The sequence below is a fragment of the Nothoprocta perdicaria genome, unplaced genomic scaffold (genome assembly GCF_003342845.1).
Source record: "Nothoprocta perdicaria isolate Ctin4 unplaced genomic scaffold, notPer1 scaffold_217, whole genome shotgun sequence".
Taxonomy (NCBI): Eukaryota; Metazoa; Chordata; class Aves; order Tinamiformes; family Tinamidae; genus Nothoprocta; species Nothoprocta perdicaria.
In genome coordinates, this window is record NW_020455390.1 from 969,641 (window position 1) to 983,648 (window position 14,008).

At 55.0% G+C, this 14,008-nt stretch overlaps 1 protein-coding gene across 2 annotated transcripts in view; it reads right to left on the bottom strand.

Annotated features, from left to right (window-relative positions):
- The window catches only part of EPHB1 (EPH receptor B1), a 28,937-nt gene extending 19,096 nt beyond the window's left edge, over positions 1 to 9,841 (bottom strand). The window contains exons 1-2 of one of the 2 annotated variants that reach the window (XM_026038708.1): positions 9,746 to 9,841; positions 5,033 to 5,714 (exon numbers count right to left, since the gene is read on the bottom strand). In XM_026038708.1, the coding sequence (XP_025894493.1) occupies positions 5,033 to 5,714; positions 9,746 to 9,802 (739 nt within the window). In that variant the 5' untranslated portion in view covers positions 9,803 to 9,841. The remainder of the gene's footprint in view (positions 1 to 5,032; positions 5,715 to 9,745) is intronic. The other variant, XM_026038707.1, reaches the window with a different exon arrangement.
- Positions 9,842 to 14,008: the final 4,167 nt, after the last annotated feature.

A 14,008-nucleotide genomic window follows, 5' to 3' on the forward strand; every position in this document is an offset into this window, starting at 1 on the left:
CCAAACCACCTGCTAAGCTCCTTCAGATGCCACCACCATGTTCACTACCCTGGCTGCATAAGCAGCAGGGCTGCCTCCACCCCAGGAAATTGCTCTAGGTTGAATATCTTGAATATCTAGGTTGATATCTTGAATAACTAAGTTAGAACAACTCATCTCCTCRGCCTTTTTGCCCCCTCACCTCATCCTTCAAAAGAGTTTTGAGGACGAGGAGAGGCTGCAGTGTGATGGCCTTGACAGAGAACCAAGCTACTGCACCAGAATTTCCTGCCAGTGAGGAGAAACATTCCTGGCAAAATCTCTTGCTTCCAGGCACCTTTCCCCACTGAGCTGCTGGCCAACCCTCCACCTTGCTGACTTCATTTTATAACCAGGATAATGAGGAAGTTGGGCAATGCTACCAGGAAGCTCCTCCATTAGCACTCAGAGGATCTTTCAGAGCAGGCAACTGGATCCAGCCAAATCTACTTCCCTGTCTCCCACTAATGCATCCAGCCGCCTCCATCYGGGAAGAGTCACACAGGACTCCATATCCTCACCATGGGCTTTGCCTCCTCCTCCTGAGGAGCACTCAGTGCATGACGGACGCTTTGATTTAATCGTCGCGTCCGTGCTCTTGGCGCATAATCCTCAGAGGCAAAAACCACTGGGAATGAAAAACGGCCACTTCAAGTGGCTCTTTCTCCAGGGACCTGGCTCATCGTGACACAACGTACAGATCTGTGCAAAGGATCCTGAATTTCAAAAATTGCTGAGCCTTGATAGTGCCACACCATACAAACTCTCCACTTAGGGAAGCTGCACGTACTGAAAAAACATATTAAAATATCACTATTGATATTCTAAACAAAGTCCAAATACAAGTAGCACCCACACATCCAAGTCACAGAAGGACGTTTTGCTCCCAGGACAGATCGCTCCTGGTCACCGCCATCAGAAACGACTCATTTGCCCAAACACTTAAGCTACTGCACAAAGTTTCTTAGGTTGACCATTAACAGGGTAGAACAAAGTCAACAGTCCTGAAGCAGATTTATTCCCCCATTTGTAAATAAGCTCATAAAAAGAAAAAAGGGGGGGGGGGGAAGCTTGAAAAAAAAATCAATGCGGGCTTTTTCTTCTTCTTTTAAGGCTAGAATCAATATAACATTCAAGAGCTCTCATTATAAAGGGGGGGATAAATAAATGGCCCATGGTGTTCTTGGAGGAGATAAAACAYAAGCAGAAAAACAAAACCGTATGTTATGGCTCGACAGTTGGCTTGGCAATCCCTCTGACGCCAGCAAAACAGCAGCCTGGTGTGAGCAGTTGCTATTCCATGGAGGCGGCCCAACAGGGAGATGGGCCAGGGCAGCAAGTGGTCCTTGCTCACGGCCCCCAAGGAGGCCACTCTCTGGATCTAGGCTTCTCCAAGTCATGGAGCAGCWCTGATGAACACTGGTTTCCTCCTTTCTCAACCAGCCCCACCATWAAGAGGTCTCAAGTGCTTCTTCACAAGGAGGAGGTCCCAAGCCTCCTTCTCACCACCTTCCTTGTGTCTCCTGCGGACACCTCTAAACCTTGCCTAGGCTCTCAAGCGCAATGATCAAGACCACAGTGACTCAGGTTGGGTCTTCCRGCTGGAGAATGCATCCTCCCCATGTCTCCACCTCACCTGACTTGTTTTTCCTTCCCTTCTCCTTCAAAGGGGGCTTGATCACGATGGTGCTGCTCTGCTTCACCACCCGACTGGCCTCAGGAAGCCCTCATGAAACCCTCCAAGCACCTGAGCAGGGCAGAGCCTGGGCAGAAGGTGCTGCAAGCGAGGTGGCCCTTGCCAGGAGGTGATCACAGTCAGGAGGTGACACAGGCCAGCAGGGAGCACACAGAGTTTCCAAGGTCTGCACATGGACAGAAAGGGCCCAAATCCACTAGAGGAACATCTTTGCTAATAATGTCTAATTAAGACTTCCATTATAAACCACCTCACTCACTAAAAAAATATATTAATAAGGTTTTCCTGGACATTTTCCTTGTGAAATTGTTATGGGTGTTAATGGATGTCTTCATTAATGCATAATTTAAGACAAATTACACCTTTTCCTTTCTCCTTCCTTTCATTCTAGAAGCGCGGGGCTTCCGACGGAGGCAGGGCCGTCGGGAAACCTGGGCTGCCTGTTCCACCCAGTGGCGGCAACAGGAAGGATCGTGAGAAGCCGCCGCGGCACAAGGGCGGTCCGGACGGGCACCAAGCTCCTCCGGGCGCGTGGGGGAGCCGCCATCTTCCAGCGTCAAGGGGTGGCCAGCGGGCGGGCGCGCCAGCRCCGCGGGAGGCCTGGAAGCGCGTGGGGAACCACGGCAACAAGGACTTCTCATCCACCCAGGGGATCCAGCGTGTCCATGGGGCGATATTCCCCACATGGCACCATCAAATCCCCATGGTGACGTTCTGGGGGTGTCCGCAAGACGTGGTTGRCGCCGACGTCACGGCGTGTGGTCAAGGGGCAGCGACGCAGCTCCGATAGGTCCCTGCGCCTCACGAAGGCCCCGGTTAGGGACAGGATCAAGGGGCTGATCTCKCCCCAGGAGAAAGCAGTCAGGCTTCCCCGAAGGGCTCCTGGCAAAGGCCGTCACCCCTAGGACCACATCGGGAATGCCGCGGGATGCACGGAGCAGCTGGCGGATGGGCAGCGGGGAAGCCCAACATGCTGCAGCACTCACCACGTTTCGGGGSAAACTGCAACGTTTCCCTCATTTTTCTTTTTCTTAAACGTCAGCAAATTAGGCGCCTGATAATTACAGAACGTTCCTAATTATTTAAAACAAAAGAAAAAAAGGGCACTTTATAAATCTTCTGCTATTGTTTTCTATTGTTCTCAGCCCCCAGGGGTTTATAAATAGAGGAAATCAATAATTAGCAGCAGGGCTGTGGCACGGAAGGGGAAGGACAAGTCGCGGCCTAGGCAGGAATGCCTCGTTCCTCCGGCCCCTCACACCAAGGCCCACGGTGCCAGGCAAGGTGGGGCGGAGAAAAACGTTCAAGAGACCCACCCAAACCCTGAAATCTCTGCCAGATCTACACAGCCGCCTCAAAGGCTGCCCTGGCGCCGCTGCTCTCACGCCGAGCCTGCCTCCTGGGCCTGCAGTCTGCTCCGTGCCATGAAACACCCGCGTTCCTCCGTGGCTTTACCTCGTCAGGAGGCACTAAGAGAGTCTTCAAGCTGCTCAGAGTCAAAAAGGCCTCAGCTCAGAGCCCAGCGCGCCGCCCGAGGCGCTAGCTTGTCATCAGTAGGTTTTAGAGTCAAACGCCAGCAGAATAGAGCACATTTAATTGTCTTGCTCAAGGGGGAACGAGGATCTAGCCAGTCCCCAGGTGCCTCGTCCTTCACCCTACCTGTCCCCACGTCTCCTCCTGTGGCTCAGTGACCCACCGCACCTTGCCCAAGCCACAAASCCAGGCCCTGAGCCAGGGCACAACAAGACGAATGGATTTAATATGAACCCGAGCGCAGCACGGGCTGCTGCACCCCATGAATTATTCATTGCGCCTGCAATAATAACCGCCAGCACAAAGTGACCCCAAGCCCTGTTGGCTCAGGGTGCCGGCAGCTCCACCTCTCCRGTGGCCAAGGAGCCCCAGCAGTGCCCTCCTCTCCCAAAGCCTCCAGCCCAGACCCTCCTGGCACTGCCCAAGCTCACAAGGCGCCTTTGCTGTCTTCCCAGCCCTGCTTTGGCAAGGTCAAACCCAAGTTCACAGCCAACAGGGGCACTTAAGCTACACAGGTGCCAGAGTCCAACCCAAGGTCCAGCTTTCACTCACAGTTAATTCCCCAGCCATCCAAACACAAATCCCAACGATTCCTCTCCAGAGGACACCTGCTCAGAACACCTTCCACAGCCCCAGAGGATCAAAGACAACAAAACCTAAGGCAGCTTTACCTTGTTGACGTTATTATGAACTTCTAGCACAACAGCATTAATTTTTCAATTCTAATTTCTAGCAAAAATTAGTATTTATTTTTGTACAAAAGGGGAAAAAATGTCACTTTGCCATAAGAGCATGCGAGTTTCTCGTTTGCTGAGTCAGAGAGAAAAGGTCTCGCAAAAACATTCTGGTTAAGAGACCTTCCTCAAAAAAAAAAAAAAAAGGGCTTTTCCTTCAGTTCCCCACAAGAGGATAACACATTGCAAGTAAGGTTTTACTTTGCGTCAAATGTGCAGCTTGAAAAGAAAAAAGAAATGAGGAAAAATTCAAGGGCTCTGGTACAATTCTGCTGCACAGCACCCGTAAGGAGTTACAACCATGGGCCCCACCCTCAGATTTATCCTCCCATGTCGTGGTGCAGGASCAGGTGAGGCACAAAGCCATGTGCCTTGCAATGTCCCATCATTGTTTCCAGCAGCAGGACCCTACCCTTTTTCCAAGCAAGTGGACAGCAGCCTGTGGAGCTCTTCTCTCCACCCTTCCCTTGGCTCCATGCTGCACGCTCAGTATTTACACCATCCAAAACAGCTTGCAGAAGAACCAGGGGTGCCCAGCTCCCAAGGCTCCGCTCAGGRATGACCAGCAGGACGCAAGCGGCTCGGCCAGGACACACCTCCCAGCACAGGGCACCTTCCAGACCAATTCCTCACAGCCCTCACATTTAGCTGTACTGGTCCATCCCAGGCTCCCAGATGGTGGCATAGGGACAAGCACCTCCATAGAACCCCAGCACATACAGAGCAACGCTGCTCCATGCCCTTCCATGACGAGGAAGGCACGGGCTGCCTGCACTCATCAGCCACCTAACACYTCCAAAGAAGCACCAAGCATTGGAGTCAGCCCTTTAGGACTCGTGTTCACAGCAGCCCTATTTACACACCCACAAACTCTGTTTACTGGATGCCCCTACACACCACATCCCATCAACGCCTTTCCTCCAAGGCCTCCTTGCTCACCGGCATCTTCCAGGCAAGCATTCCCAGCACCAACACACAGCCTACACATACATGCTCCATAAAAACCTCACAGAGATCCACAGTTCCTTAGACACCAGTARAAGCACCTTACCTTTGCAAGCCACGTTGTTCTCCGGCTCGTAGCCGGCCTTACAAGTGCAGCGGCCGATGGGCACCATCCATTCCCCATCGCCGTTGCAGTACAGCTTAATGGGCACATCCACTTCCTCGGCGTTGGGGATGCAGGTGCCCCGCGCAGTCACCAGCGAGGTGCTTTCCGCACCCGTCATAGTCTCTGGGAAGATGGCAAAGTTCTGCACCACGCTAGGGCACTTCTTGAAGAAGACTCTGACTGACAAGAGAGACATACAAGCCCCGTAGTCCTGGAAAGCCAGGTAAAAGCCATTGCGGGTCAGGGGCCCAAAACTTCTCACTTCTGTGTTCACCTTCATCAACCGGCCCCCAAAGTCCACCTGTGAGAAGCTCTCGTCGGCAGCAATGGTGTCCACTTTGAGGTAGGGTGCCTCCGTCCAGAAGGCYGACTTCTTGGTGGCAATGACCGAGTCCGTCTCGTAGTAGTAGAGGTTGAAGGTCTCCTTGCAGGAGCCGGGCACGTTGGGGAGGCTGCTGCAGTCCCGCACGGTGAAGCGCATTTCTGTGTAGATGCGGTGCGCGCCGCGCCGGTTGATGAACGTGGTGAGGAGCCAGTTGTTCTGGTTGGGCTCGAAGACATTGCACACCTGGTACGTGCGGATGGTGTTCAGGTTTTCGTCGTAGCCGCTGACCTCTTCCCACTGAAGAAAGGAGCAGAAAGTGGCTGTGAGAGGGAGGCAGAGGGAACATGCAYGGCCCATGGAGGCCCAAGACACCAGGGGGCTGTGACAGAAGACTGTGTCTCTACAAAGACCAAGTCATCGCTGCAGGACCTAAGGGACCCCAGGTGCGAGGAAGGGCAGTCTCACTTCTGTGAGCAAAGAAATTAAATAAAATAAAAATCAACCAAAACCAAAGCCACACTGCAGCTGCAGGGGAGAGAATAGATTTGCAATTCGATTTATAGAAGTGCATTAATACAATCTTGGCTACAATTTCAATTAAGGGACAGCAGCAAACTGTGAATAGTCTACGATGGCATTAGAGTCCCACCGACAGATTTACAACCTCATAATCCATTCATTTCAACTAATCCATGTTTACAGTCTCCTCATAACAGCGTTATTCACATGGCAAGGCTTTAAGCAGCGCTGTGAATATCGTGCATAATTTCCAGGTGTGACACTACGGCGACGCTCGCGCACATCGGCACCCCCTCCACTGGGGCACAGACGGGGAGGACACCCACCCAACGCTGCAACCTTGGGCCTCCTCCATTCCCCTCCAAACACCACCTGCTCCTTGAGCTTCCCTCTTGTGAACTGCAGCACTGAGGTAAATACAACCAAAAATGCCTTTTTTTATTTTTTTTTTCCCCTCCAAAAGGYGATGCTCTCGCAGTACTCACTGCCAGCAAATGAGTCACAATATTTGCTCCCGGGTCTAGCTGTTGAGCTCTCATAAGCTAAAGCAAAGAGCACAGCTCAAGGTTGGCCTTGTTGTTACGTGATGTTTACCGAGCCAGCGAAGAGGACGGGCAGGCTCGTCCCCACGGCCAAGCTCGTCCTCTCGCCACCCTGGGCTGCGAGGGACTAATTTGGCATCCTCGCATGATCCAGTGGTTGCCATCACCTTTGCCTACGCACTAGGCTGCTCTTCTCCCTCCCTTCGTTGACTCTGTTTCCCCTTTTTACTAATTTCTTATCACAGAACGGYTGAGTTTGGAAGGGACCTCTAAACATCATCTAGTCCAGCCCCCTGCTCCAGCAGGGACACCCAGAGCACAGGGCAGAGGTCGTATCTACGCGGGCTTTGGAGACCTCCAGAGCAGAAGACTCCATAACCTCCCTGGACAGCCTGTGCCAGGGCTCTGKCACCCTCACAGTGAAGAAGCTCCTCCTCACGTGGAGATGGAACTTCCTGTGTTTCAACTTACACCCACTGCCCTGGGTCCTGTCATTGGCCACCACTGAGAAGAGTTTGGCCCCCTCTTCCCTACATTCTCCCCTCAGGTACTTGTACATGTTGATAAAATCCCCTCTCAGCCTTCTCTTCTCCAGGCTAAACAGGTCCAGCTCACTCAGTCTCTCTTCATACCTATAGATGCTCTAGTCCCTTAATCATCTTTGTTGCTCTCCACTGGACCCTCTCGAGAAGCTCCACAGGAGCTTCTTGTCCTGGGGAGCCCAGAACTGCCCCCAATACTCCAGGTGCAGCCGCACCAGAGCTGAGCAGAGGGGCAGGATCCCCTCCCTTGACCTGCTGGCAACATCCTCCTGATGCAGCCAGGAGCCCACAGGCCCTCTTATTGCTAGAGCATCTACCAGTGCACCCATCCATCTGGCTCCTTATCTGTCAACTCCTGCCTCTGTGGCCTCCCTGGGCCTCACCTCCCCTTGGCTGGGGGCTACGCAGCACCTCACTGTGACCGCCCAGGTCTTCTCGTCACCCGCTGCTGGTGGCAAGGTCCTATCAGCCGTCGCTATCTGCCCATCTCTGAAGCATCCTGGACCTAGAGACCTCAGCAGGCCCTGCTCCATGTAACACCGCTCTTGAGAGCTTCCTCAAGATARATTTCTGTTCAGTTAAAACAGAAGTTTGTCTCAGTGCAGGGACAGAGGAAGCACTATGTATTTTATTTTAATTACGTCAGCAACAAACACAAACCAGCGAGCTCCAACCTGGAGCAGGAGCTGCTCTTAAGTGCTAGACTATCCCCTGACATATGGAGTGGCTCAGGCCATCACAAGAGACCAGGAAGGGCTGAACTCAGGGCATGCAGAGCCTTGTCCATCACCTGGGTACAGCCTGCCCAGCACAGAGCTTTCAAAAGCCCTTGTGAAACCCCACGTTTCAAAGGCCCCTTCCACTGAGGGACAGGATCTCGTGCCTGCTGCGTACCCATCGCACTGCGTATTTTTTAAAGCTATGCCATGTAGTTTCAGTAACTCTGTGGAACTGCTTTCAAGAAGACCTGCCAAAAGCCAGGCGAGCCCTAAGGAGGGCTGTCTCCTACACCTTCTCAACTGGTTCCACATACTTGAGGCCTCAGGGCTGAACCCTCCACACTGAAAGGGCCTACCAAGACACCACACATAACTAAAGAAACTCTATTAGAGTTTTCTCCATGACATTTATCCACCTCTTTAGTTCTGCTGATTTAACAGAGCCTCTCGAACCCACCACTGGCCCACCTGAGCGTCACCCCGCTGTTGCATCCATYGCTACCCAACCTACTACCTATCAAGCTGTTAAGCCCATCTATTAAGCTCGCGCCCGCCTTTCCAACTGATCTTCTCCCCCGTCTGCTACTGTCTTTGTCTATCACTTTCTCTGTCAGGGGAATGTGAGTCAGGTTATTTTATGCTTCCATTCCTCAAAGACTCGTATTATATAAAAAAGATGTTTTAAGTGCCTCAGGGTGTTTTGTTCCTCATTACTTCATAAAAGTGACATTAATAGCCAGGGAAGAGCACTGCTGAGTGCAATTATGGATGATGTTCCAGGTATGAAAGCTGTTTTGAGCCTGCTAATGTCTCCTAATTACAAGCCTTTTGGTACAGAAAGAGAGCGAACGCACGAGCGCGAGGATGGAGACGGTGATTTCGCTGAACGCTCTCCCTGGAAGGCGAAGCRCAAGGAGAGCAGCGCGTGCAGGGACCTGTCTGCACGGAAGGAAGCTCTGTCTTCTCCAGACACCACGGCACATCACAGGTGAGCTGGGAGAAGCACAGTCCTGTGTTGGGATGGAGCACGCAGGCAGATGCATGTGCCACGGGGACGTCCCCTGCCTGCACAAGACAACTGTCACCAATCCAAACAGCAAGATGCAAGGAGCAGCTAGCACCACATCTGGCCTCTTCAACACTTGGGTTGAGGCGTGTTGGCCAAGAGGTTCCCAAGAGGTTTTGGTGCCTCCATCTTTAAGCCCCAAGGTGTTGGAAGGCTACATTCCCTCATGCCTTGGAAACAATAAGTCCATGGTTCAGAGCAGGAGATGCTTCCTAACTGGACCTGGGCKGGACTTCTCTCACACACTCTCAGAAAGCAGTGGCTTTTCCACATCTCTGCTCTAAGGATCTACACAGCATCAAAACCAAATGGAAGATGTGCTTTTGAAGAAGGGTTTCCTCGGTGTTTCTTCCCTCGTGCAGTGCTGCTAGGCTGGGATCGAACTGCTGGGGAGGCAGGCAGCTAGCTGGGAGCAGCTACGCTTCATACTCTCCCTTGGATCTCATTCACTGACACTTGAAAGGTTCTTTGCAAGGGAAAATGGAAGGGACAACCTCCCTCTCTCCTGTCCCCATTAAGACCCTTTTGTCTCCGCTACCATGCAAGACTTGTTAAACTTGGTCCCTTGAAGGACACAGATATCCCAGAACACCTCAGTAGCAAAGGAGGTCAAAGTTGCTCTCACTAGAGTCATTGCTGGATACCAAAATGGTACCCAATGAAGGTTTTCCCAGGGCTGAGGACAGTTGGAGCAGTATCTGCACCRTTATTCCAGAGGGAGGGCTGCACATCCCTACACAAGCAGCTGCCTCCTGTGCCRGCTGGCAGCTCGTGGGAATCCCTGCTCTGCTTGCGCGGAGGCGCCCATGGGCATCACCATGGGCATCACCACCGCGCTCCCCAAAGCGCCGTGAGCAATGCTGAGCAACGCAGCAGCACTGAGGAACTGCAAGGTCCTGCCAAGGCCGAGGTGGGCGACATCTCCACGGCCCCCACTTACCCCCGAAGGCGGGTTCGCCGTCCAGCCCAGCTCCGCCGTCGCCGTCCGGGTATCCATCAAGGTTTCTGGGGACACACAAGAGAGCAGAAACAAGTGAGCGACTCCAGAGGCTGTCAGCGAGGTTCGGGACACACGGGCATGGCGGGAACGAACGAGCGCCACAGCAAGAAGAACAGTGAGGATGACGACACAGAGAAGCAGATGGGAAAAAGCCCTCCAAGGTTCATTTGTTTGCAGCAGATCCACCAGCCCATATCCCCTCATCCCACCCAGGCAGGCAGGAGGATGGGCAGCAGCTCCTCATTTTCCCGGGAACACTTCCAGCAAGCAGGAAGCAAGCGACTCCCATGGACGTCGCCACAGGGACGGGAAGCGCACATGACCGGGGCAGCCTCCACCCTGCCCCTCCTGCCAAACGCTCCCATGGAGCATTCCCCACTCCCGCGAGCACCAAGGGGCTCCAGCACCCGGCACTAAAACCCTCGTGGGGAGGGTGCCGAGATGCACCCGGGTCCCCGTGCCAGCTCTGCCAAACGCCGGCCAGGGGGCACAGGAAGGGCAGCCTTTTCCCAGCCCTCCGGCTCGGCTCTGCAAATGCAAGGCCAAGGAACAATAGTTTGCACCTGGAGCCCCGCGGGTCGGGGCAGCCAGGGCAGCCTGCGGAGAGTGGGGCCAGCCAGGCAGCTCCTCCCCTCCCACGGCCCCAATGTGCCCTTTTCCTCCCATTCTCTCCTCCCGTGGCCCCAGACCTTTCTTTGTGAGAGGGAAGCGATGGCACAGCCAGCGCGGCTCACGCACACCGGGGCTTGGCGGACGCGAAGCCGTGGGCGCTGCGCTCCCTTTCCACCAAGCCCACCAGGAGCACAGTCACGAGAGCTGCCCACAAAGCCCCTGAGCACCTCTGCTCCTCCTCGGGCTCCCCCGAGGTTGCAATACGTGCCGAAGGTCCGTGGAAACATGGGCCTTCTTGCTCACGATCACCTGAGGCCAGAGAGCTGCTGGGTGCCTGGCTGGACAAACCCATGCCCTGCTCTGCCCCCGTGGCCCTCAGGAAGCCAGGGAAGAGAAGGAGAAACAGAGGCACGTTAAGGCCCCTCAGGAGAAGCCCTCACGTAGGACACCATCCATTACACCTAAGACATCCATYGATTGTGTCACTGACACCGAAACAGAGCTGAACACCGAGTCCCCTCTGGGTCGCTCGCTRGAGGAACCCCAAGCGCTGACCTGCAAGCAAGCTCTGCCCCACCACACCACCGCGACGTGCCCTCAGGAGGAGCCATCCCGGGCCTCAGCGGCGCTGGCTGCCAGGTCACGGAGAGACACCAGCGCAGGGCTGAGCCACGGGCCACGTCACCTCCTCACATCCCACACACCGGCAGTCAGGTCCGTGCAACTCGTGTCCCACGTCCTGTGGAGGCTCTGTAGCAACAGGACAACCCCCTTGGGCGAGGTGCAGCCCTTGAACRACACCGCTGCGTTTCTCTGGTAATCGAGACACCTCCCTCTGCCCATATCTGCACAATACGGTTTGCCAGGCGAGGCAAGACGTGCCTCACGGTGAGCATGATGCCTCCACACCTTTGCTGGCTAACCCTGAGCCTCGGCTTAGCGAGACAGGGCTCAGCAGGCACGGACATTGCAGAGCCTTCACGGCRCGCCTGCCTCCCTTCCCTCCTCATCCAGCGCTTGCGCCTCCAAGGCGCGGGGGGATCTGACCGCGGAGCCCCTTCCCCTGTCCCAGCGGGCACTCGGCCTCCTGCTKGGCCCTGCCCGGGCCGAGGTGCCCACCCGAGGTGCCCACGCAGGACAGACCCTGCTGGGAGCTCCAGCACCAAGGGGCCACCCACGGGATCTCCTGCAGGTTACAGGTAATCAAGGCCCCAGCGCATGCCCTGGTGCCACAGAGGCGAGGGCCTCCATCACGGGCAGGGGAAGGAGCGAGGAGAGCGACCCCGCATCCTTCACGAGGCCTCGGGGAGAGCAGGGCCGCGGCGCCCGGCGAGGGCACGCAAGGCGCCGCTCGAGCGGGGAATCTTCAGCTGCACACAGTAGATTTTCTTTAATGGACACATTACTTCCAACGAAGCCTCCGCCATCTGCTCCACTCCCTAATTATCAATACAAAAACAAACGTCTACTCACAATTACACTGGTAACAAGTAAAGATGCCAGCAATTAGGATGCAGGAGCACACGCGCTCCGCGGCGCCGAGCGCCCATCTGCGGCGCGGCTCCACTGCTCCGCACTCGAGGTGCGCGGGGAGGAGCTGCTGCGAGGCCGGGCCCAAGGGGCTGCCCACGCCTTCCTTCATGGGGGACACGGGAGGCACCCCATGCCCGACACGGAGATGACCCCAGGCCCAACAAGGAGTTGATGTCTGGGCTGGGGTAAGTGGCATCTCGTAGGAGCAAGCGGCAAGTCTCAAATCATGGGGCCAAAGGACGATCTAGATCGTCCTAGACTTGGACTAGACGGTCTCTAGAGGTCCCTCCCAACCTTGAGCATTCTGTGAACTCGGAGCACAAATATTGAGGGGCCAGGGCTGAGCAGAGCAGCACAAGATACAACAGAGCTGAACTTCTCGTTTCCATCATCTAATGCCATCTTGTTGAYGGCTCTTCCCAACAAGGTATAAGATTCTTCCATGGAAAACCCTCGTGCACTGCCAGGAAGCGGAGCTAAGCTCATTTCTTGACAGCTCCTGCCCAAAAAGCCACGTTTGAGACCCCTCCAGCGCAGCACGATGCCGAGAGCGACACAGCGCGAGCAGGTCCAGTGTGAGCAGGTCCAGCGCACCGCGATCGACGGCCGGCCTGCGAGGAGCGGGCAGGGAGAACGCAAACGCGCCTGGAAGTCTGGCAAGAGACCAACCGCCCCTAAACTCAGGTAAGGTAACGGGTGAGGAGGTAACAGCAAGTGCTCTGCTCAGGGAGGCTGTGAAAATCCTCCTCTGCCTTTTTCCAAGGGGCAGCTCAGATGCAGTCCCTTGCCCAAGCAGCAGCTCTCATTCCTAGGAGGCCACAAGAGCAGAACGGGCCTCAGGCCCACGCCAAGAGACACACTGAAGCCCCTGAGCAGTCTCTGTCCCTTCGAAAGGCAGAAGACTCCAGGATTTCATTTTCCAGAAGGAAAGCACCACCTTTCCCCCATGTTTCGTGCTCAGAAACAGCCAACTTTCCCCTCCGCCACCCTGTTTCTCTCCTGAGAGTTGTAGCAAAAACAGCCCACAGCGGCCACACAGCTCGGGAAGCTTCACTCCGACTTTGGCAGCACTATAAGGAAGAGGGAACAATGCAAGAAACAAACGCCAAGAGGCTCTATTATTTAGCACCAGCCCTTGCAGCATCCACTGAAATCACGTCCCAGCTCTGCCGTCCCGAGGCCATCGGGACCGCAAGAGTTTGCGCCACGGCCCCCATTGCCAGGACCTGCACGTTCCCTCCCTCCCTCCGCAGTGCAAGGATGCAGAACCCCTTAATGCAGGTGCAAAAAGCCCCAGGGGCACCCGTGGGTGCAGCTCTGCTCCATCCTGGGCTCTGCACTGCTCGGGAATGAGAAAAGCAGGAGCAAAGCCAACGCGCAGCTCCACGGCACGGAGACGGCCAGCGACAGCGCCCATCCGCCCCCYAAAAAGCCTTTTATTCCAGAGAAATCTCCTCCGGGTTTTCCTTCCTAATTGGAAGGGAGGGCAGGCTGGTCCCTTTGCTCCCCTCAAAGCCCTCCCGCAAGCGCCAGGCGCTTTAATGGAGAGGCRGCCAGGCTGGGAGAACGGGATCGCCCCTTCCCACTCCATAAGCGCCGCTCGCCTTGACCGACTTCCCAAAGAACTACTCGTGGTATCCACACACATTCCATCAAAAATATTATAGCAACAACTAATTACGGCCCATCATTCCCAGGGCTCTCTGCCTTTAATGGTGCATTTTGCCGCTACCAAATTATGGGGAAGCGGCTCRGGAAGTGCATAACGAGCTTTTCCCCATCAATCTCCCGCGGATTCGTTCGGAAGGGCGATCCGCAGAATAACAAACCGAGCTGGGAGCATGGGGGACGCGTCAGGAACCAGGACACTGCTTGGRATAGGGTGGGTTTGCTCAGCAGCCCTGGGACAACGTGGTCAATCCGGCGCCACGGGACCGGGCGCTCCGAGGAGGCAGAGCCACTGCTATCAGGGGAAAAAAAAGCCCCATTTTTCACCCTGTTTAGGCAAAAAATGTCCAAAATACAGGCATGGAGTGTCCAAGCTACCCGCCTGGGTTT